The following is a 21,698-nucleotide window of genomic DNA, read 5'->3' as shown; positions in this document are numbered from 1 at the left end:
GCTGCACAGACTGTGCCAGGACGATCTGGGACCGGCGGGAGGGGAGCCCCTGGCTCCGTCTGCTGCCCCTCCGGCCCTCCTGACGCCTGTCTCTCCTCCCTGTGTCGCAGGGGGGGCGGCCATGAGAGCCGGGGTGCAGGAGGGGGACCGGATAGTCAAGGTGAGCATCCCCAGCAGCATCCCTGCTGCTTCTCCGTGCGGGGCCGCGCGCCCCGCTCCCCCCCTCGCCAGCCCGTCTGACCCCCTCTCTCCTCTCCCAGGTGAACGGCACGATGGTGACCAACAGCTCTCACCTCGAAGTGGTGAAGTTAATCAAGTGTGAGTACGGCCAGGGAGCTGCCGTGGCTCCTTCTCACCCCGGCTGCCCTGCCCGGCCGCCCCGCTCCATCCTGCCTGGGCTGCTGCGGGTGAAACGGGAGGAGGCAGCGCGGGTGTGCAGGAGCAGGTTTCCGTCGGGCTGTTAGGGAGATTGGTGGCAGCCAGCCCCCACTTCTTGCACCCACTGGGTGATGGTCTACCCCGTAGCAGGGTCCTAAAATGACAAATCAGTGTTTACAGCCTCGCTCACGAGCCTTGCAGCGTGGAGAGGGGCACCTCGTTCCTCCCCAGCCCGGGAGGATCCCACCCAAGGGCAGGTGTTGATTCTTGGGAAAAGATGGGAAAACCTGTCTGGGTCCAGTGAGTGTTTGCAGGGTGGAGCAGGGCACCTACCAGCAGAGGTGGCCTTGCTGCTTACAGGGACACGGACGTGCCCACCCCGATGCCGTGATGCCCATCGGATGTTTTAGCCTGAGAGAGTGAATAATGGAAGTCTTTCTCCCTTCCCCACTCCCAAATTTTTCCAGCCGGTGCCTACGTCGCTCTGACCCTCCTGGGCTCTCCCCCTCCTTCGGTGGGGCTCTCCAGTTCTCAGCAAGATGTGAGCATGGCGGGGGCTCCCCGCATCACCCCCGCCTGTCCCCCACCGCCTCCCCCACCGCCGCTCCCTCCACCGCAGCGCATCACCGACCCCAAGCCCCTGCAGGTAGAAGAACCGGGCGGTGCTCCCACCCCGCCGTCCACGCTGCCGCCCTGCTCCGTCCCCCCACCGCCCGACGCGGCGGGCGGGAGGGAGGCAGAGCTCAGCCTTCTTTGCATCCATCTGAAATTGCAGGATCCCGAAGTCCAGAAGCACGCGACGCAGATTCTCCGGAACATGCTGCGGCAGGAGGAGGCAGAGTTACAGGTACGGCGGTGGCACGGCTCTTTTCTTCTGCGGAGCCGCAGCGGAGCAGCCCTCGGTGCTGCCCCGGTGCCGTCCTGGCTTCCCGGCCCTTGCAGCACACAGTGACTTGCTTCAGCCCATCGTCCCACCGACCTGCTCAGCCCCGTTTCCTCGTGGGCAGCGGGACGGGACTTAAGGAATTGGGGCCGGTGTCAGCGTCCCCTCTCATCTCTCCGCTCAGCGCTTCTACGAGGCGTACAGCCGAAACCCTGCCACCGCGGTGGAGGAGCAGATCGAGGGAGCGCGCCGGCGGGTCAGCCAGCTGCAGCTCAAAATCCTCCAGGAGACCGGTGGCTCCTTGGTACGTGAAATTAGTGGGGTTACCCCCGCTTCAGGGATCCTGCCTTCTTCCTGGCTTCCCTCTGAGCCTGGCTGGAGCTTGGGGAGACCCTCCCGAGGCGGTGGGCACAGCGGTGGAGTCATCCCTGGTTTCCAAAACCCGCTGCAGTGGGAGCTGCTGCGGCTGGCCCGTCCCTGGCCCCGCGGCCGGGTGTCCCCAGGTGCCGGGGGACATCCCACCGGTCCAACACACCTCCTCCTGTTGCAGGATTCGGGGCAGCTGTGCGGCGACTCCGGCTTGGCCGGTTTCAGGGTGATGGAAGGTGAGTTGTGCTGGCGGCTCGGACCGTCCCCGCGTCCCCGTCTCCTGAACACACGGGTCAGTCTCTCCTCTGCTCCCAGGACGCCTCTCCCTGGACTCGCAGGACGGTGACAGTGGGTTGGAGTCCGGGACGGAGCGGTTCCCCTCCGTGAGTGAGGTGAGAGCGGGGCTACTGCGGCCATGGGGAGCCCACCCCAACTTCTGCTGGGCCCTGGGAGTGGGGAGAAGAGCCCGGGTGGACGGGTCTGTGCCTCCTTAGGAGTCGAGGACCTGCCGTTGCAATCGTAATTATTTGTTTGCTATCTGAAGAAGCTGAATTTCTTGTAATGCGGTCTTGGCTCTGAATTTCTTGGGCTTGTAATGCTTAGCCTGGCATGACTGCCCCAAAATGAAGGGTACCCCGAAGTTTCTAGCTTGTGGTCCTAATCTTAAAGTTTTTCTGATGGCCCTGGAGGGTTTTTGTGGTTTCCAAGTTCCCTGGGCCCATCTCCCTTTATGGTCTCTGACCTGGAAACTGCTCTTGAGATGGCCCCGAGTGCTTCTGCCGGGTGGGTGAGCCGCGGCGTCACCCCCCGGCGTGGACCCTGGCTGTCCCCGTGTCCCCTGACGCCTGCGCTGCCGTCCCGAGCAGATCTCCCTGAACCGCAACTCCGTCCTCTCCGACCACGGCCTGGACAGCCCGCGAACCTCCCCGGTCATCACCGCCCGCCTCTTCCAGCACCATCGCCGGCAGGGCTCCGACACCCCCTTCGAGCAGGTGGGCTGGGTGGGGGGTCCCGCTGCACGGCCGGGGCGTCCGATGGGTGCTTGGTCCCATCAGACGTGGTCCAAGCCTCCCTCGGGAGCTGGCGGGGTGGGTGCTGCCGGGAGGGCGAAGGCGTCCCCCCAAAGCCGGGCGCCTGGCTCCTAACTCTGTCCCCTCTCCCTGGCAGGGGTTGGACCGGGCAGGACGACCCCTCATCATCGGGCCGGAGGAGGATTACGACCCAGGATATTTCAATAACGAGGTAACGGTGTCCAAAGTATTCTTGGCTTTTGTCTCTTCTCCTTAGGGTCCTCCCACATGGGTCCCTTGCCCTGGCATCTGGTGGCATTTAGAAATCCTCCCGGGGGACATCCAGGGACGGGCTGGCCCGGGGGAGGCGAGCGCCCGGCTGGGGTGAGGAAGGGGATGTGGGAGCTGGAGATTTACCCCGGTGCTGAGCTGTGGGACGGGCCTGATCCGGAGGAGTTAATTCCTTTCCTTCCTAACCGGCTCTTTCTCCTCTGGTCCCTTCTCTGCGCAGTGCGACTCCCTCTTCCAGGACCTGGGCAAGCTGAAATCCCGGCCGGCGCATCTGGGGGTCTTCTTGCGCTATATCTTCTCCCAGGCAGATCCCAGCCCCCTGGTAAGGGACCCGACGCAGGCACCGAGCGGGGTGGGGGGGGGGGATGCAGACGGGGCGGCGTATTTGGCACCGTCCCCTCCTCCGGCTGCGCGCAGGGTGGTGCTGGTTTGCTGAGCCCGTCCGCCAAGCTTTGTGTTACCCTTCTGCTGGAGGCTGCCTGAGGGTAAGGCAGCTGCCTGCACCCCCCTGGTCTCCGGCTGCCTGCTGCAGGCAGCTGCCAGCCAGTGGTTCCCACAGCACGTGAGAGGGGAAACCCAGCGGAGGGTTACGCTTCCTCCCCTTCCTCCCAGGCGTGGCACGGTGGGGTGCTGCCCTCCCCAGACCCCGGTGATCGTTTCCTGTTTCATGGCCGTTACGGGCGCCGCTTTACCGAGCCTTTCACCTCCTTGTTTCTAAACCTTCCTCCGCCTTCGCTGCCCACCTCCGCTCTCCCCTTCTTGCAGCTCTTCTACTTATGCACGGACGTTTGCCAGCAGACGACCGCCAAGGATTCCCGGGTTTTGGGGAAGGACATCTGGAACACCTTCTTGGACAGGAACGCGGTAAGGGCAGGACTCGGCTGTGAGCCTGCAGAGGAGTGCTTGTCCCTGCGGGGGATCAGCTGGAAAGCCAGCGTTGGGTGTCGCGTCCCTTGCATGGGGACGCTTTTTTAGTGGTGTTTTTGCCACTGACGTTGCTTTGTTGCCGCTGGTTCCTCCGCATCGGTGCAAGCGGTTGCGTAAGGCGCGTACCCACGCGTTGCACAATTGCAGCTGCCCCGGTGCCTGGAAGCTCGGCGCAGGCAGGAGAGGAGGGTCCTGGCTCCCGTTAGTGCTCCTGGGGCCCGGTGCCCCCTCGGAGGGAGCGGGGTCCCATTGCGCTGCTCCGGAGGGGGGGTGTGTTGGGTGCTGGGATGAGCACTGGGCACTTGGTGTGAGCTCTCACCTCTCTGGCTGCAGAAACTGCCGTGGGGCGATGGTGCAGGGGTGCAGGGCACCCTCTCCACGCTGGCTTGAGCGTGGCTCTGGCGTGTGCGCGCCGTATCCCCAGCTCCTTCCAGCCCTGCTCGCTGCACGGGGAAAGTGAAAACCGGTGCTGAGCCATTCTTCTCTTCTGCCTTCCCTCCCCAGCCTCTCCGAGTGAAGGTGTCTGAGCAGCTCCTGGCCGAGATCGGTGAGTGAGGGGCTCCGGGGTCATGTGCCGCGGCCAGCGCCTGCCGCAGCACCCGCGGTCTCCACGGCTGGCGTCGCCGGCACCTTCGCCCTGAACAAACGCTGTTTGTTAGGATGCCAAATCAGGATCCCAAAGGACTTCTGCAGGACTCTGCCTGTTGCCCTTTTAGAGAGCGTGTGCCGAGGTTTGGGACTGGGGTTCCTGAGTTCTTCCCCAGCTCGGTCCCGGTGGTCCCGGGGGTCTTGTTATGGGCAGGTGTCTCAGCCTGGGTGTGCAAAATAGGAGACAGGTTGTCCCATCCTGGAAACCAAGCGGCAAGGGGGGCCGTGCTCTGGCAGGGGGAGGCCAGCAGAGAGGCTCTGCGGTCTCCCTGCCTGCCCCGCTCTGCCCAAGGGCCTGAGGCTGCCAGAAGATCCCTTGTGTCCTTCCTTGCATGCTGAGCACGGTTGGTGACACCAATTCTCCTCTCCCATCCCCAGAGACTCGCCTGCGGAATGGGGACGATGTCCGAGCCGCCCTCTTTGAAGCTCAGGAGATGGTGATGCCAGAGATACAGGAGCAGATCCAGGACTACAGGTAACGCAGCTGCCCGGGTGCCCCGCAGAGCTCGACGGGCTCCTGCCCGTGCGGGTGGCCGGTGCCCGGGCTCGTGGCCCTGACCCTTGTCCTCCGCAGAACAAAGCGCACCATGGGCCTGGGGAGTCTGTACGGGGAGAACGACCTCTTGGACCTGGACGGGGACCCCCAGAAGGAGCGGCAAGTGGCCGAGAAGCAGCTGGCCCAGCTGGGCGACATACTGTGAGTGCCGGGCTGCTGCGGAGGCTCCCTGCCCTGCTCGTGGGGGAGCGCCTGTCTGCCTGGATTTGGGGCGAGGACGTGGGGAAGGAGATCGGACACAGGCTTAGCTCTGCTCCTTGATCCTGCTTGATCCACACGTTTGCTGTTGGAGGTGGGAAGGAGAGTTTGGAGCAGGCGCTGGGTGCGGTGAGGGGCAGGGGGCACGGTGGGCTGGAGGGCTCGGTGCTGCGAGCGCCTTGCCTGGGGGCTGAGTAGAGGAGCCTGTTCCAAACAAGCTCTTTTATCCCTCCCCATCTCTCTCTCCAGGTCAAAATACGAAGAGGACAGGAGGTGAGTGGCCCGGGGGCGCAGGGGGAGCGCATCCGGATGCGACTGCCTTACGGTTGTTAGCTGAGGAGGCACAAGGAGAGGAGTCGCGGGAGCATCCCCTTCCCGTGCCGACCTCTGGCACCCTCTCCCCGTGCCAGGCGTATCCCTGTGGGCTCTCCGGCCGGCCCTGGGGGAGGGTGAACACTTACCTCGGGGTCCTGCTGTGCCGGGTGCGGCCCCCTGCCAGCCCCTGCCACCCCCGCTCCCCCTCTTGAACTGCTTCTTGCCTTTCCTCCCTTCTCACTTGCCTGCCTCCCCACCCGGGCATCCTCTCCTGCCCGGGGAGGGATGGACCCTCTCTCCCCCCGGAGCCCCGCGGGATGTCCCGGCCTCCCGCGTTGTCTCCCCTGGCCGCAGTGCCCTTGTCCTGGTGTCGGATCTCCAGCCTCACGCTCTCCTCTCTTCCAGCTCCCCCATGGCCTTTGCCCTCAGCACGTATATGAACCACACAGGCATCCGCAGCCGGGAGCCCCGGGTGGCCGGCACCAGCGAGAAGTCCCAGTCCCTCCCAGACAGGGACAAGTGGCTGCCCTTCTTCCCCAAGACCAAGAAGGTGGGTGGCTTGCTGGCAGCCGCTCCTCTGCCTTGGGACCAGGCTTTCGCTGCTGGATCTTTTGAGGCGACCCGGGGGGGGGGTTCTCCAGAGATCCCCGTCTCCCCCCATGCCTCGGAGAGCCACTTAGTGCCAGGGCAGAGCCGGATCCCGGCCCCGTCCCTTCCCCGACGGCTCATGCCGCAGCGTTCAGGCAGCACGGGGAAGGCTGGGGACACCCTCGGGGCCCGGGTTTTTATCAGCGCTCTTTTCGGGTGTCCCAACAGAGCAGCAGCACGAAGAAGGACAAGGATGCCATGGAAGACAAGAAGCGCAACCCCATCCTCAAGTACATCGGGAAGCCCAAAATCTCCCAGAGCAGTGAGTATCGGGACCTTCTGGGGTGCCGTACCCGCCTGCCTCCCTGCTGCTGGAGGAGATCTGCAGCCGTCGGCGTGCCCGGGGCCGTCGGGTGGCCTTTGGCACCCGCGGGACCCCAGTTCACCCGGTAGCAGGCGTTTCTCATCAGTCACCCCCTGCTCCGCCAGCCGCTCGTTGGAAACCTGTTGTGTGAACCGTCCGTGCTCCCGAGGGCTGGGGGGGTGGGAAGGTGCAGAGCCCTCCCCCCAGATTTGTCTTACGTAGCCAACCCTGTGTGTGAATCTACACGTGTGTGTACACGTGTGTGAGTGTACATGTGTGTGTGAGTGTACACGTGTGTGAGTGTGTGTGAGTGTACATGTGTGTGTACATGTGTGTGTACACGTGTGTGAGTGTGTGTGAGTGTACATGTGTGTGTGAGTGTACACGTGTGTGAGTGTGTGTGAGTGTACGTGTGTGTGAGTGTACACGTGTGTGTGAGTGTGTGTGAGTGTACATGTGTGTGTACATGTGTGTGTACACGTGTGTGAGTGTGTGTGAGTGTACATGTGTGTGTGAGTGTACACGTGTGTGAGTGTGTGTGAGTGTACGTGTGTGTGAGTGTACACGTGTGTGTGAGTGTGTGTGAGTGTACACGTGTGTGAGTGTACGTGTGTGAGAGTGTACGTGTGTGTGAGTGTACGTGTGTGTACACGTGTGTGTGAGTGTGTGTGAGTGTACACGTGTGTGAGTGTACATGTGTGTGTACATGTGTGTGTACACGTGTGTGAGTGTGTGTGAGCGTACGTGTGTGTGAGTGTACGTGTGTGTGTGAGTGTACGTGTGTGTGAGTGTACGTGTGTGTACGTGTGTGTGAGTGTACACGTGTGTGTACACGTGTGTGTGTGAGTGTACGTGTGTGAGTGTACGTGTGTGTGAGTGTACACGTGTGTGAGTGTACACGTGTGTGAGTGTACGTGTGTGTGAGTGTACACGTGTGTGTACGTGTGTGAGTGTACACGTGTGTGTACACGTGTGTGTGTGTGAGTGTACGTGTGTGTGAGTGTACGTGTGTGTGAGTGTACGTGTGTGTGAGTGTACACGTGTGTGAGTGTACGTGAGCGTACGTGTGTGTGAGTGTACGTGTGTGTGTGAGTGTACGTGTGTGTGAGTGTACACGTGTGTGTACGTGTGTGTGAGTGTACACGTGTGTGTACACGTGTGTGTGTGAGTGTACGTGTGTGAGTGTACGTGTGTGTGAGTGTACACGTGTGTGAGTGTACACGTGTGTGAGTGTACGTGTGTGTGAGTGTACACGTGTGTGTACGTGTGTGAGTGTACACGTGTGTGTACACGTGTGTGTGTGTGAGTGTACGTGTGTGAGTGTACGTGTGTGTGAGTGTACGTGTGTGTGAGTGTACACGTGTGTGAGTGTACACGTGTGTGAGTGTACGTGTGTGTGAGTGTACGTGTGTGTGAGTGTACACGTGTGTGAGTGTACGTGTGTGAGTGTACACGTGTGTGTACACGTGTGTGAGTGAGTGTACACGTGTGAGTGAGTGTACACGTGTGTGAGTGTACACGTGTGTGAGTGTACACGTGTGTGTGTGAGTGTACACGTGTGTGTGTGAGTGTACATGTGTGTGAGTGTACATGTGTGTGAGTGTACACGTGTGTGTGTGAGTGTACACGTGTGTGAGTGAGTGTACATGTGTGAGTGAGTGTACACGTGTGTGAGTGTACGTGTCTGTGAGTGTACATGTGTGTGTGAGTGTACGTGTGTGTGAGTGTACGTGTGTGAGTGAGTGTACACGTGTGTGAGTGTACGTGTGTGTGTGTACGTGTGTGTGAGTGTACACGTGTGAGTGAGTGTACACGTGTGTGAGTGTACGTGTGTGTGTGTACGTGTGTGTGAGTGTACACGTGTGTGAGTGTACACGTGTGTGTGAGTGCACACATGTGTGTGTGAGTGTACGTGTGTGTACACGTGTGTGAGTGTACATGTGTGTGTACACGTGTGTGTGAGTGTACACGTGTGTGTGAGTGTACACGTGTGTGTGTACACGTGTGAGTGCACACGTGTGTGAGTGCACACGTGTGTGCCCGTGTTCCTCTTCCTCCCCTTCTGCTTTGAGTTCTCATGCCGTTAGCTCCCACCTTCCCTCGTTGCCTCCTTCGTTGCTGAAATGCAGGATTGATTTGACATCTCATTTGTTTTTTTTCCTTTCAGCATTTCATGTCCCTTTGTCCCCTGTGGAAGGTAAAAGGCCTCTTCTTTTGTTTGGCATTCACCTCATGTCCTTAGTTTTATTTTGTCCCCCCCGAGCTACCCCAGCGTTGTTGCACCGGGTGTTGGGCTGGGCTCGGATGGGTGCCATGGGGTCCGGGAGGAGGGCTGCCCTGCTCGGGCATCCCGGGTGCGGGCACCCGCTCGGCACATCTCCCGGAGGGAGCCGGCAGCCCCTTCGGTGAGCGCTCGCGGTGCCGCCGGCGCCTTCGCCTCCGCAGCCCGAGCTGGACGGGGCTCCGCCGGGCAGACGGCCGAGGCTGCGGTGCCGCGGGGCGGGCGGCAGCACCAGCCCCTCCTGCCCAGCCGCGCACAGCCCGCTCTCACCGGGGTTGCTTCCTTGCTTTCGCCCCAGCAGTCAAACCCGGCAATGTGAGGAACATCATCCAGCACTTTGAGAACAACCAGCATTACGAGAGCCAGGAGCCCGGCACCCAGCGTCTCTCCACCGGCAGCTTTCCCGAGGACCTGCTGGAGTCGGATGGGTAGGGCAGGGGGACGCATGGGGGGCAGCTCTCGGGGCTCCCACGGCGCTTTTTGGTGGGTTTGCGTGCGTGGGGACGTCTCTGCCTGTCCCGTCAGGCTCAGCCTGTTCTCGGCTTTGTCTCCCTGGTGCAGATCCCGCGCTGAGATCAAGCTGGGCCGCTCGGAGAGCTTGAAGGGCCGGGAGGAGATGAAGAAATCCCGGAAAGCAGAAAACGTGCCTCGGTCCCGTAGCGATGTGGATATGGATGCCGCAGCCGAGGCCACGAGGCTTCATCAGTCGGCATCGTCTTCTGCTTCCAGCCTGTCCACAAGGTAGGAGACGCCGTCCGAGCCCCGGGCAGGGCGGACCTGGATTCCCCTGGGAATGTTTGGCTTCAAAGGGGGGCTGGGACAGCCGGGGGTCTGAAAGCTGAACCCCTTGGACTGAGACGCTGTCTCTTGGGAAAGCTTTTGCTAAGCCTGTGGGTCGAGACCAAGCCCCAGCCGTGCAGACCTGGGGCCCAGCTGCCTGCAGAGCCTCCTGGCCCGGGGAAAACAAAGAGAATTTGGCTTTAATCCCCATTTGTGCCCCAAACCCCTCTCGCAGCCAGTAGCACCGGACCCACGTCTGGAAACGCTGCTGGGTGCTGCCCCACGGGGTGCAGCGATGGGAGGAGGGGGTTGGCCAGGACATCAGGACACCAGGGTGACTTTCCCATTCCTCCCCAGGTCGCTGGAAAATCCCACCCCCCCGTACACGCCGAAGATGGGACGCAGGTGAGTGGCCCAGCCTCGGTCTCTGCCGTCTCTACCGCGCCGCCCCGAGCCGGCCGGGGTCCCGGGGCCCGGTTTGCCTTCAGAACAGGAGGGTCACTGTAGGGGTGTGCCGGGGCTGTGCCCCTGCTTTGGGGGTCAGAGGGGCTCCATCTGTGCCTTCCTAGCTTTTCCCTCCCCGTAAGCGAGCCTTGACAGAGCACAAGGGGAGGCGATGCCCAGGGCTGCCCCGGGAGGGCGTCCCCTCTTAGTTCTCCATCCTCCTGGGGCGAGGGGGCACCTCTGTTCCCTTGTGTCTCACGCAGGAGCTTAAAGGACCTATATAGATGTCTGCTGGGGGACCTAGTCTTTTAGCTCAAGAGTCAGAGGCTTGTACTTCTTGTGCTGAAGGCCCCGGGTTCAAGCCGAAATAGGGCCCAGGTAGATATTGGCTGTACTGGGAGCGCTGCGGGGTGGGCTGGCTGGATGCGGGTGGCTGCAGAGTACTCCCACCGCCGCCTTTCACCCTCCCCAGGAGCATCGAGTCGCCCAATCTGGGTTTCGGCGTGGATCCCTTCCTGCCTCATCTCCTGGAGGACGAGCAGGGCCAGCTCTCCGACCTGGAGCCCGAGCTGGACTCCCAGAACTGGCAGCACACGGTCAGCCGGGAGCTGGTGGCCAACCTGCCGCAGAAGGAGATCGATCGGCAAGAGGTGATCAACGGTAAGGAGCATGGGCATCCCAGGGACGCGAGGGACCCCCCAGCAGCGCGCCCCAGCACCGCAGGGCTCCCCTGAACACTTCTCCACCCCTGTGCTTTTCGCACAGAGCTCTTTGCCACCGAAGGGTCTCACCTCCGCATCCTCCGAGTCCTCGACCTCCTCTTCTATCAACGGATGAAGAAGGAGAGCCTGCTGTCCCGGGAAGAGCTGGCACTCCTCTTCCCCAACCTCCCTGACCTGATAGAAATCCACAGTAAGCCTCTTCCTGCTGGGATCCTGCTCTCTCCTGGAAATACCCCCCTGCAGCGGGAGCAGAGGGTGGCCCACGTGGCCCACGGCTGCCCGGGGCTCCTGCGTGGTCACCCACCATTTGGACCAGCCCTGATGGCATCGTGCCGTCTTGCCGCTCCGACCTCTCCTTTCCCTCTCCTGGGAGCAATCCAGAGCCTGTTTTTTCCGGGCTCTGCCAATGCCCGTGTCTGGGACGCCTGGTCTGTACCAGCCCTTGGCATAGCACGCTTGCAGGACACGCTTTTGGTGTCACACTCCGTGACACACCGCGTCCGTGACGGCAGCAATCGAAGCCCATCTGCACCCGTGCCGGAGAGCCGGCAGGGACCCTCTGGGGCAGGGACCCTCTGGGTGCTTGCACAGACGACTGGTGGGTGGCCCCAGCACCCCGTTCACGTGAGCCCTGTCTGTCTCTCACATCCTCATTCAGATTCTCTCTCCGAATCCATGAAGAAGCTCCGGGAAGAAGGACCAATCATCAAAGAAATTGGGGATCTCATGCTGTCTCGGGTAAGGGGGGACAGGGGTGGTAGAGCCACCAGGGACATCTTCTTGTCCTCCAGCGTGGAGGGCTTGACATCTTTTAGGGGAGGTAGAGGTGACCCCACTGTCACGGCTGCGCTTAGAGCGGTCGAGCTTGGGGAGACTCGGGGCTCAGGGCCAAGCCTGGGGGGTGCCTGAGCCCAATTCTCCCCTGCACCCCCCCAGTTTGACGGCCTGGCCAAAGAGGAAATCCAGCAGGTCGCTGCTGACTTCTGCTCTTACCAATCCATCGCCCTAGAGCTGATCAAAACCAAGCAGCGCAAGGAGACCCGTTTCCAGATCTTCATGCAGGTTTGTCCCTCTCCGGGCTGTTCCTCACCCCGGCGCTCCCCTGGCTTCCCCTGATCCCACCTCGGGGTTTTCATCCTCTTTCCTCGCCCTAGGAAGCAGAAAGCAACCCGCAGTGCCGGCGCCTGCAGCTCAAGGACTTGATTATCTCCGAAATGCAGCGCCTGACCAAGTACCCGCTGCTGCTGGAGAACATCATCAAGCACACCGAGGGTAGGGGCTGGGGGGGCACCGGGGGCCGGTCCCCAGGGTCACTCGGCTGCGTGCTCCCATCTCCAGCACGTCCTTCGGCTGGCTGGAGGCGATTGCTTTCTACCCTGGGGCTCTCTGTTGCCATCCAGAGCAAAATCCCAGGGCGGTGGAAAGGACGTGGGGGGGTCCTGGGGGTGGGAAAATCTCCCTCTTGTCGGTCAGGAGCTCCGGGCCAGCGGCGTTTTGTGCTCGGGATGCGGCTGGGAGCCTGTCACAGCCCCGTCTCCTCCGGGTGCTGCTGACCCACTCCCACCTCCCTGCCATCCCAGCCGGCACCTCGGAGCACGACAAGCTGTGCCGAGCCCGGGACCAGTGCCGGGACATCCTCAAGTACGTGAACGAGGCGGTGAAGCGAGCGGAGAACCGGCACCGGCTGGAGGGCTACCAGAAACGCCTGGATGCCACCTCGCTGGAGAGGACCAGCAACCCGCTGGCTGCCGAGTTCAAGGTAGCTCCAGCTCCCGGGCATCAGCGAGGGGCTGGCGGGGGTCTGCCTGGCCCCGGCCCCCGCTCACCACCACCCTCGGCTTCCCGCAGAGCCTGGACCTCACCTCCCGGCGCATGATCCACGAAGGGCCGCTCACCTGGCGCATCGGCAAGGACAAGACTGTGGGTACGAACCTTCCCCACCGCCCGGTACTGGGAGCACTGGGAGACCTCCCCCTCCATCCTCAGCATCCCCCAGGACATGGGCATTTTACTTCCAGCCCCAGCGGCATTACAGGGACCCCTTTAGCCCCCCTTTGCCGCATCCGCCGGGCCATCGGGTCCCTCCTGGCTGCAAGGAGGGAGCTTCCACCCGGCTTTCGATCGCATCCCTGGCTGAGCCTCAGCTCTGTCTCCTCTCCCACCCCAGACCTGCACGTGCTGCTCCTCGAGGACCTCTTGGTGCTGCTGCAGAAACAGGATGAGAAACTGGTGCTCAAGTGCCACAGCAAGACGGCGCTGGGCTCTTCGGACAACAAGCAGACCTTCAGCCCCGTCCTCAAGCTCAACTCCGTGCTCATCCGCTCCGTAGCCACAGGTAGGGAGAAAGGCCAGGGAGAAGCCACGGGGGCTGGCAGCGAGGACTGCTTGTCCTCCGGCCACGTCCCACTGCTGGTGACAGCCGTGCCAGTGCGTTGGGTTAAAGCCCTCACCGTGCTCTGACCTTCCTCATCACTCTTGGTCATCCCACGTAGATAAACGAGCCCTCTTCATCATCTGCACGTCGGAGTTGGGACCCCAGATCTATGAGCTGGTGGCACTGACGTCCTCCGAGAAAAACGCGTAAGGCTCGGTGGGATGGGTCCTGGCAGCCGTGGGCAGCGCCTGCCCGGGGCGGGGGCTTCTCTGGGGGGCAGCAGCCCCCCCCGGGGAGCTGACGAGGGGCTCTCGGCCGGGCAGGTGGATGGAACTGCTGGAAGAGGCGGTGCAGAGTGCCACGAGGAATGCCACCTTCCCCCCCAAGCGCCGGACGCCGGAGCCCATGCGTGCAGCACCCACCGGGTGAGCAGCCCAGTCCCGTGCTGGTGGGCGCTGGGGGATGAGGCCAGCAGGCTGCTGGAGGGCAGTTGGGATAGGGACAGGTCACTGGGGACCTGGGGGTGGCTGCCAGGGCGCCTGGCACCTTCTGAGGGGGCTTCGGCAGCGTCTGCCCGGGGGTCGGTGCTGCCCCCGCGCCCCTGGCTCCTGCCTCTCGCCTAACGCGCCGTCCCCGTCCTCGCAGCCTGGTGTTACAGGACCCCGACGTCTCCCCCGTCCTGTCCCGAGGCGCCAGCTCTGGAGCAGAGGCAGAGGACGGCTCCTCCGGTGAGCTCCCCCGGCCCTGCCTGCCGCTCGCTGCCTGCACCCTGCCCGTCTTTTCAGGGCCTGGGTCTGAGCTCTCCCCTTCTCCCCGCAGCCGACGACAATCCCACCGCGCTCCTGGGCAGGGAGAAGCCCCCGGCGCTGCTGGAGGAGCCGGTGAGCAGCGAGGTGGAGGAAGAGGAGGAAGAGCTGCCCGCAGCCCCCCTGCCCACGGGCGCGGAGGCGGCTGACGCCTTCCCGGCCGAACGGCCGGGGCCCCCCACGCGCCTGCCGCTCCCGGGGCCCCTCGGCGCGGAGGGGCTGGCCGAGGCGGCGCTGGAGGATGGTGAGTGCGGCGGGGGGCTCCGGCGGGGAGACCCCCCCCCCCCCCAGCGATGCCAGCCTCTCCTCGGGGGAGCTGAAGCCCAAAACGGCTTCTTCCCCCCCCCCCCTCCTTCCTCCACGCCCCCCATCCCAGTGGAGAACCTGCGGCTCCTGATCCTACGGAGGCTTCTGCCCTGCCGGGATGCGGAGCCCGAGGACGACCTGACGCCCACGCCGTCGGTCATCGGGGGTGCTGGCCAGGCCTGGGACTCGGTGCTCTCCAGTCAGGATTCGGCCTCCCAGGAGGTGCTGGCAGAGCCCCCGAGCGCCGCCGAGGACGCGAAGCCACGGTCAAGCCGGGAGGAGCCGGGCGAGACGGGTGCGGCCGCCGAGGAGCCGAGCAGCTACAAAGTCGTCCGAAAAGGTAGAGGGGCGGCGGCGAGGGTCCTCGGCCAGGTGGGGGGGGGGGGGGGGGGGCGGGTGCTGGGGACCCCTCTCCTCTCCCTGACCTGCCCCTGGCTGGGATTTTGGGGTCTCCCTCCCCGCTTGCCTGCGTGAGCTTCGCTGGATGGGAGCTGGGGGCTTGCACGGGGGGCCGAGGGGTGCAGGTGAACCCACCCCCTGTGTGCACCCCCCCCAGGGGAGTGGGGGCTCTGACGGGTGCCGGTGATGGGGTGCTGGTGGGTGCTGGTATTGGGGTGCTGGTGGTGGGTGCTGGTGGACGCCATATTGGGGTGCTGGTGGTGGGTGCTGATGGGTGCTGGTATTGGGGTGCTGGTGATGGGTGCTGGTGGATGCCGGTATTGGGGTGCTGGTGGTGGGTGCTGGTGGATGCTGGTATTGGGGTGCTGGTGGTGGGTGCTGGTGGATGCTGGTATTGGGGTGCTGGTGGTGGGTGCTGGTGGATGCTGGTATTGGGGTGCTGGTGATGGGTGCTGGTGGATGCTGTATTGGGGTGCTGGTGATGGGTGCTGGTGGATGCCGTATTGGGGTGCTGGTGGTGGGTGCTGGTGGATGCCGTATTGGGGTGCTGGTGATGGGTGCTGGTGGATGCCGTATTGGGGTGCTGGTGATGGGTGCTGGTGGATGCTGTATTGGGGTGCTGGTGGCGGATGCTGGTGGATGCCGTATTGGGGTGCTGGTGATGGGTGCTGGTGGATGCCGTATTGGGGTGCTGGTGATGGGTGCTGGTGGATGCCGTATTGGGGTGCTGGTGATGGGTGCTGGTGGATGCTGTATGGGGGTGCTGGTGATGGGTGCTGGTGGATGCCGTATTGGGGTGCTGGTGGCGGGATGCTGTTGGGTGCTGGTGGTGGGTGCCGGTGATGGGGTGCCGGTGGCGGGGCCTGCTCACCCCTTCCCTCTCCCTCCCCCCTCTCTTTTCGGGGTGCACAGCCCAGGCAGAGGGTGCTAAGGAGGCCACGCCCTCGCCAGGCAGCAGCCAATCAGAAACTGAGCTGCAGGAAGGAGGCGGAGCTAATGTAGATGGTAAAGAGCCCCCCCCATCCCCTCCCCAGACCTGGCAGAGTGTCCCCATGTCCCCGTGTCCCCGGGGGGGCCACGTTCCCATTTCGCCCCAAAGGGGATGCCCCCACGTCCCTCGAGGGGAGCCGTGTCCTCTAAGGGGGACTCGGGCAGCAAAACCCCCCCCGGGGGGGGGCCACCAACACCCACCCGAGCAGGCCCCTGCCACGCTAACGCTGCTCATCCCCTCTTCAGGCAACTACTTCTACGTCAGCATGCCCACGGGACCCCCCCAGCCCACGGCCCCGGACCCCAGCCCCCCGCGGGGCTCCCCGCAGGAGGCACCCACCCGTCCCAGCCCCGCCGAGGGGTCCCCGGACCCCCCAGCTCCCCTCCGCGACATGGACCTCATCTTCCGCACCATCGAGCAGCTGACGCTAAAGCTCAACAGGCTGAAAGTGAGCCCCCCCCCCAAATTGGGGAAAGCCGGAGGGACGGGGGACGGGGGGGTCCCATCAGGGTGTCATGGAGGGTGGGGGACATGGGTCTCGACCCCAAACCTGCGCCCACCCCTCTGACGTGGCACCCTTTCTCCCCGGCACCCTCCAGGCTGTCGAAACAGCCCACCGGGAGCTGCTGCGGTCCCTGGGGCGCAGCTCCTCGGCCGACGTCACCCCCCTGGGGGGCTCAGCCCCAGAGACGGACGGGTGGTCCCAGCGGCCCCCCAGCCCCGACGGTGACAGCCCCCTGTCCCGCGCCCTCCGGAGCCTGCATGGCCCTGCCACCAACGCCCCAGGTAAGACCCACGCCGTGCAGTGCTCGGCCCCCCCCATCCCCTCGCCCCTCCCCGTCCCCCTCACCCCCTTCTCCCCATCTTTTCCAGGCTCCAGAGCCCCCCTCGCCGAGGACCCCGCTCGCGACACCGGCCTTTAGCCGCAGTGGGGAGGGGGGGGTCTCCCCCCTAGAGTCGCTCAAAGCCGGGGTGCTGCCCCTCCGCGCCCCCGTCCCCCATCCCGGCAGCCGTGGAAGCCTCTCCCCAAACTGCCGGGGGCTTCGGCTGGAAGGAGGGAGCACGATCCGGTGGGGCCGGCAGCCGGGTCCCCCCCCTCACCCCTTCGCATGGCAGCCCCGGCTCGGCCCCCCCCGCGCCCCCCCCGGCCGTGAGAGCTGGATCTAGTCTGTATAAATGCACTTTGTTCTGTTCCTCTCCGTGCTGCGGCCCCCTCCCCGCTCCCCCCCGCCTATAAATATGTACGTACGTGCACCCCTCCTGTAAATAACCACCGCCGGCCCCCCCGGCCGGCAGCCGGGGACAGGGGGGCAGCGGGGACGCCCCGAGCACCGGGCTCTTCTCCCTGGCTGCCGCCGGTGACAATCGGTGACCCAAGGGGGCGGCCGGGGAGCCGGGGTGACGGCCGGGGCGCGTCCCACCTCCGCTCCCCCCCCCCCAATCCCTTCTCCCCCTCCCAGGTGTCGCGGCGAGGCCAGCGCTGGGGTGTCTGATATATATATTATATATAATAGAGCCAAGACTGACCAGTTGCTGTTCGACGCTGTATCATCTGGTTTATTTTCTTCCTTTCCATGGTAAAGGTTTTGATTTCTTTTTTTTTTTTTTTAAAAAAAAAAAGAAAAGACAAGCAGCGAGCTCTCCTCCGCCCGCGCGGCTCCTCGGGGGGGCCGGCTAGCTGCCCAATTCCTGCTCCTCCTGCTGGCCCTGAGCTTTGGGGAGGGGGTCCCGCAGTGGCAGCAGTTCCCGGAGCCGCGCGAAGGCCGGGCTGGTGGGAGGGATGCGGTTCTTCTGCGGGGAAGTGGGGTGTCAGGCGCTGCCAGCCCCACGGCGACGCCGGCCCCACGGCGACGCCGGCCCCACGGTGACACCGGCCCCACGGCGACGCCGGCCCCACGGCGACGCCGGCCCCACGGTGACGCCGGCCTGCTCACCTCCAGGGAGAGGCGCAGCAGCCCCTGCTGCCCCGGCACCTTTGGCTTCTTCTCCCGCTGCTGCCCCTCCAGCGCCGCCAGGAACGCGCCGAGGCCCCGCTCGGTGATGTGGTTGTCTGTGGAGGGAGGGGGGGGGGGTCGGGGACAAACGGTTGTTGTGGGGGGGGGCGGTGGGGACAAGCCACCCACCCACCCACCCACCCACCCTCGCTCACGGGTCAGGTTGAGGTTGAGGAGCGCCCGGTTTCCCGGCAGGACGACGCTGTCCCGGTGCTGCCTGGCCTCCTCCAGCAGCGGGTGCGACGGCTCAGCCGGATCCAGCGCCTGGACACAGGGGGGGCCCGGAGGGCGTGGGGGACCCCAGAGTCGGGCCCCCCCTCCCCACCCTGCCCCCCGGTGTCCCCCCACCTCCGAGCTCAGCTTCTCCTGGCTGCTCGGTTTCGCGTCTCTGCCGTGGGCAGCTCTCGGCTCCAGCACTGCCGGGAGGGAAGAGCAGGGAGGGAGCTAAGCCAGGCATGGCCCCCCCGTCCCCCCCCAGCCCGTCGGACCCTCACTCACGCTTCTTGGGCTGCCTGGCCTCCTCCTTCCGCAGCGGTTCCTGCAATGGACGGGGCAGCGGCTTGCGGACCCCCTGCCTCCCCCCCACTGTGCACCGCAAAGCTGGAAGGGTGGGGAAACTGAGGCACGCCTCCTCACCCTCTTCTTGGCGGGGGTTTTGCCGTGCTTGGCTGGGGGCAGCTTGTCGGGGACCGCGCTGCTGCGCCGGCTGGAGGGACGCTCGCTGTGACCCTCCATCTCTTTTGGGGTCTGGGGGAGAGGGCGCTCAGGGTGCCGGCAGCGCCCCGGAAGCCTCCGACCTTTCCCGGAGGTGGGGAGGGAACTTGTCTCCCGCAAACCGGGGAGCGGGGGTCTCACCGCGTGGGACCATCCCAGCGCCTCCGCCAAAAGCAGCCGCCTCCGCTCCACCACTTCGGCGTGCGTCAGCGCGAACGGCCCCAGGACCTGGCCGGCAGCGGGGCTGGGGTCAGGGCAGGATCTGGCCCGAGCCGCAACCCCGCAAAAGATGGGGGGCACCCACCTCGGCGAGCCTGATGGCCCCCGCGTCGCCGATGTCGTTGTTCGCCAGGGACAGGGAGAGCAGGGAACGGTTCAAGCGCAAGCCCTGGAGGGCCAAGGGATGGGATGGGTGCTGGGGTGCTGGGCACCCAGCTGACCCCCACGCCCTCCCGCTGCCCACCTGGGCGATGTAGCCGGCTCCCAGGTCCGAAATGCGGTTGAAGCTGAGGACGAGCGAGACCAGGCTGCGGTTGGAGGAGCTGAGGGTGGAAAGGCTCTGCCCGATGAGCCGGGCGGCCTCGTCCCCGATGCCGTTGTTGCGCAGCGAGAGGTGGGCCAGCCTGCGGGACGGGCAGCGCGGGCCTGGGCTTTGCTGCCTGCACCCAGGGGCTGCCTGCGGCTGGGGACCCGGCGGGGGTCCCGTGGGGGGCTCGGCCCAGCTCCGACTCACGTGCTGTCGCTCCCCATCAGCATGTGAAAGGCGGGCTCGGGCAAGGGGTTCCCCTCCAGGCTGAGCATCCTGCGGAGGAACCCCCCCCAGCCGGCATTAACGATCCTCCCTGGCACCCCCGTTCCTAATATTTGGCCTCAATTAGCGATAACGAGGGAGCACCCCTCGATCGGCCGCGTACCGGAGGCGGGGGCAGCGTGCCAGCAACGCCACCAGCGCCGGGAGCAGCCGCTCCGTCAGCCCGACCTTCCAGAGGCTGTGGGAGGACAGAGCGGCATCAGGACCCGCTGCCGGGGAGGGGACGCGCTGGCATCTCGGGGTGGTGGGGGTGGGGGGGCTGCCTGCGCCCCCCTCCCTGCCCGCACTCACTGCACTGCCTGCAGGCTGGCCAGGGTGGGCAGGCACTGGCTCAGGACCCCCAGCACGTCCTCCTCGATCTTCCAGCCTGCCGGAGACAGGGAGGTCAAGGCCGCGTGACGGGATGGGGGGGGGAAAGAGTCCCCAAAATGTGGCCTCCCCCCTCCTGAGAGCGCTGGCACGGCTGGGGGGGGGATCCCACAGGCTGATTTCCAGGGGGTTCTCATCGCTGGGTGCCAGGGGGGACCCTGGGGCTCCCCAGGACCCACCTCGCAGGAAGACGGCGCGGACGCTCCGGGGGTCCTCATGCTCCCTCTCCACCTGGATGCAGGGCTGGAAGTAGCTGTACTTGCGCTCGATGCGGGCCAGGGTCTCCGTCAGCGTCGGCTCGGCCGGCTCCTCTGCGGGACGGGGACGAGGGTGGGTCTGGGGGTGCTGCCAGCAGCCCTGCGCTCCCCCGGGAGGGACCCCACAGACACACAGCTCTTCCCCCCCCGCACCCCGATGTCCCTCGGCTCCGCTCACCATCCGCAGGGAAGCTCGGGGCTGGCCGGAGGGTGACTTTGGGGACGCCGGCGATGCCAGCCCGGGCACAGAGCTCAGGGAAGTCCTGCTCCAGGAGGCCGGTGCACTGGTACTCCTCTGTGGGCAGGGCAGGCAGCAGTGGGGGGGGACATAAGGGGGACCCCCGCAAGCTCCCCCCACCCCTGTCAGGGCCGGGGGCTCACCTGCGCCCTGCTCGGCCTTCCTCCCTGCGCTCTTCATCTCCTCCTCCACAGCCGCCGCCACCTTCTCCCTGGGCGCCCGCTCCCCCCGCCGCCTCATTGCCCGCAGCTGGGGGGGGCACCCGGGGGGAGGGGGCTCAGTGCCCCCCCCCGCACCCACCGGCCCCAGCGCTGGCCCTGCCTGGCACCCAGACCCCCCGCATCCCTGGGCCAGGGGGTCTCAGTGGGGTCCCTATGCGGGTGACTGGGGATCCCAGGGCCCTATGGGGGTCCCAGGGTTGGGGACCCTATGGGGATCCCTATGTGGGTGAGGGAGGTCCCAGGAACAAGGGGCCCTATGGAGGCCTCCCTGGGGGGATCTCAGGGCTGGGGGGGGGCCTATGGGTGTCCCTATGCTGGGTGGGGGGTCCCAGGGCCCTACTGGGGTCCCAGGGCTGGGGGCCCTATGGGGATCCCTATGTGGGTGAGGGGGGTCCCAGGGACAAGGGGCCCTATGAGGGGGGTCTCTTGGCTGTGGGGTCCCTATGGGGGTCCCTGCAAGGGGAAAGGGTGGCCCAGTGGCAGGGGGCCCTGTGGGGGCTCTATGGAGGTCTCCCTGGGGTGAGGGAGGGTCCCAGGGTTGGGTGGGCCCCATGTGGGTCCCTACGGAGGTCTTCCTGGGGGGGTCCCAGGGCTGAGGGGGCCCTATGGGGGTCCCTATGTACGTGAGAGGGCTCCCAGGGCTGGGGGACCCTATGGGGGTCCCTATGGAGGCCTCCCTGGGGGGGTCCCAGGCTTCGTGGCCCTGTGGCGGTGAGGGGGGTCCCCGGGGCGGAGGAGGCCCCATAGGGGTACGGGGGGGGTCCCAGGGCCGGACGAGGACCCATGGGGGTCCCTACGGGGGTCTCCCGGGGGGGGGGTCCCAGGCCCGGGGGCCTACGGGGGTGCGGGGGGGGGGGGCGGTCCCCGGGCCGGCGGTAACCTCCGTCCTCCGGCTCTGCCCGTCCCCAACGCGCAACGCGAGGGGCGGGGCTTCGGGGCGCTGCCGCGCCTGCGCTGGGCGGGGCCGGCCTGCGTGGGGCGGGGCCGGCAGTGGGAAGGCGGGGCTGGCGCGGAAAGGGCGGGGTCAGCCTGGAAGGGGCGGGGTGGCAAAGAAGAGGCGGGGCTGGTGCGGAAAGGGGCGGGGCCGGCGCGGAAAGGGGCGGGGCCGGCGCGGAAAAAGTGGCAGGGCCGGCGCGGAAAGGGGCGGGGCCGGCGCGGAAAGGGGCGGGGCCGGCGCGGAAAGGGGCGGGGGCGCCAGCACCGCTGCCTGTGGATGGAGGGGCCGGGCACTGGGCAGGGACGCTGGGAGCACTCAGGCATGGGGAGAAACTTGAAATGCGACGAGCATTCGGGAAGTAAAGGGAAAAGCGGATGAAACAGGGACAGCAAACTACAGCAGAGACGCAGAACGCAAATTTTAAATCGAGGGCACTAAGGAAAGAACAAGGATTAATTTAAGAAAGACACCGAAAGAATAAAAGTTGGCCTAGAAAGGAGAATTAAAAAGCGATGGGTATGAGGGAA

At 65.2% G+C, this 21,698-nt stretch overlaps 2 protein-coding genes across 16 annotated transcripts; one reads left to right on the top strand and one right to left on the bottom strand.

The window, feature by feature from the left end:
• Positions 1-121: 121 nt before the first annotated feature.
• On the top strand, positions 122-16,675 carry ARHGEF11 (Rho guanine nucleotide exchange factor 11). The gene is made up of 38 exons (XM_075175917.1): positions 122-160; positions 261-459; positions 846-1,024; positions 1,154-1,225; positions 1,446-1,565; positions 1,812-1,866; positions 1,946-2,022; positions 2,497-2,622; positions 2,798-2,872; positions 3,152-3,253; positions 3,697-3,795; positions 4,363-4,405; positions 4,885-4,981; positions 5,081-5,203; positions 5,510-5,533; positions 5,981-6,125; positions 6,392-6,485; positions 8,695-8,724; positions 9,110-9,236; positions 9,370-9,549; positions 9,946-9,993; positions 10,505-10,692; positions 10,798-10,944; positions 11,413-11,492; positions 11,691-11,816; positions 11,909-12,026; positions 12,335-12,513; positions 12,603-12,678; positions 12,922-13,089; positions 13,247-13,334; positions 13,452-13,553; positions 13,774-13,856; positions 13,948-14,178; positions 14,311-14,580; positions 15,552-15,644; positions 15,876-16,078; positions 16,230-16,416; positions 16,504-16,675. The coding sequence occupies exons 1-38, from the start codon at positions 122-124 to the stop codon at positions 16,551-16,553; spliced, it is 4,443 nt and encodes a 1,480-aa protein (XP_075032018.1). The 3' UTR covers positions 16,554-16,675.
• A 139-nt stretch (positions 16,676-16,814) lies between these two features.
• Positions 16,815-21,145, bottom strand: LRRC71 (leucine rich repeat containing 71). Of its 15 annotated transcripts, XM_075133393.1 has the most exons (16): positions 21,115-21,140; positions 20,157-20,262; positions 19,954-20,070; positions 19,698-19,829; positions 19,441-19,516; positions 19,253-19,327; positions 19,072-19,140; positions 18,802-18,961; positions 18,643-18,726; positions 18,480-18,566; positions 18,261-18,371; positions 18,123-18,162; positions 17,973-18,040; positions 17,780-17,888; positions 17,565-17,680; positions 17,167-17,421 (listed from the first exon to the last, which is right to left on the bottom strand). In XM_075133393.1, the coding sequence occupies exons 2-16, from the start codon at positions 20,251-20,253 to the stop codon at positions 17,305-17,307; spliced, it is 1,458 nt and encodes a 485-aa protein (XP_074989494.1). In that variant the 5' UTR covers positions 20,254-20,262; positions 21,115-21,140; the 3' UTR covers positions 17,167-17,304. The 15 variants fall into 15 exon arrangements, with proteins under 15 accessions (XP_074989485.1, XP_074989483.1, XP_074989486.1 ...); XM_075133390.1 differs by having other exon boundaries at positions 17,780-18,040; positions 21,115-21,145; XM_075133391.1 differs by having other exon boundaries at positions 17,780-18,040; positions 21,073-21,140.
• Positions 21,146-21,698: the final 553 nt, after the last annotated feature.

The sequence above is a fragment of the Calonectris borealis genome, chromosome 29 (assembly GCF_964195595.1).
Source record: "Calonectris borealis chromosome 29, bCalBor7.hap1.2, whole genome shotgun sequence".
NCBI lineage: Eukaryota > Metazoa > Chordata > Aves > Procellariiformes > Procellariidae > Calonectris > Calonectris borealis.
This window is presented reverse-complemented; position numbering and strand designations above follow the sequence as displayed.